Below are 613 nucleotides of genomic sequence, written 5' to 3' on the forward strand. Positions count from 1 at the left end.
CTGTAGTGGTGCTGTCATCGGAAGTGGTGCTGTCATCTGTAGTGGCGCTGTCGTTGGGAGTGGTGCTGTCATCGGGAGTGGTGCTGTCGTTTGGAGTGGTGCTGTAATCGGTAGTGGTGCTGTCATCAGAAGTGGTGCAGTCGTCTGGGGTGGTGCTNGCAGTTGCTGGGAGTGGTACAGTCATAGGGAGTGGTGTGCTTGTTTGGAGTGGTGCAGTGGTCTGGAGTGGTGCAGTTGTTGGGAGTGGTACAGTCATAGGGAGTGGTGTGCTTGTTTGGAGTGGTGCAGTGGTCTGGAGTGGTGCAGTTGTTGGGAGTGGTACAGTCATAGGGAGTGGTGTGCTTGTTTGGAGTGGTGCAGTGGTCTGGAGTGGTGCAGTTGTTGGGAGTGGTACAGTCATAGGGAGTGGTGTGCTTGTTTGGAGTGGTGCAGTGGTCTGGAGTGGTGCAGTTGTTGGGAGTGGTACAGTCATAGGGAGTGGTGCAGTTGTCGGGAGTGGTGCAGTCATCCGGAGTGGTGCAGTTGTTGGGAGTGGTGCAGTTGTTGGGAGTGGTGTGCTTGTTTGGACTGGTGCAGTGGTCTGGAGTGGTGCAGTTGTTGGGAATGGTACAGT

The 613-nt window shown here is 55.2% G+C and overlaps 1 protein-coding gene across 1 annotated transcript; it reads right to left on the minus strand.

Annotated features, from left to right (window-relative positions):
• Positions 1-12: 12 nt before the first annotated feature.
• On the minus strand, positions 13-508 carry LOC110457252 (hepatitis A virus cellular receptor 1-like; the record flags this gene model as incomplete). Its single annotated transcript, XM_021508440.1, has 1 exon — positions 13-508. A coding segment is annotated over exon 1 (496 nt), but the record flags the coding sequence as incomplete, so codon positions are not given.
• Positions 509-613: the final 105 nt, after the last annotated feature.

The sequence above is a fragment of the Mizuhopecten yessoensis genome, unplaced genomic scaffold (assembly GCF_002113885.1).
Source record: "Mizuhopecten yessoensis strain PY_sf001 unplaced genomic scaffold, ASM211388v2 scaffold9055, whole genome shotgun sequence".
Taxonomy (NCBI): Eukaryota; Metazoa; Mollusca; class Bivalvia; order Pectinida; family Pectinidae; genus Mizuhopecten; species Mizuhopecten yessoensis.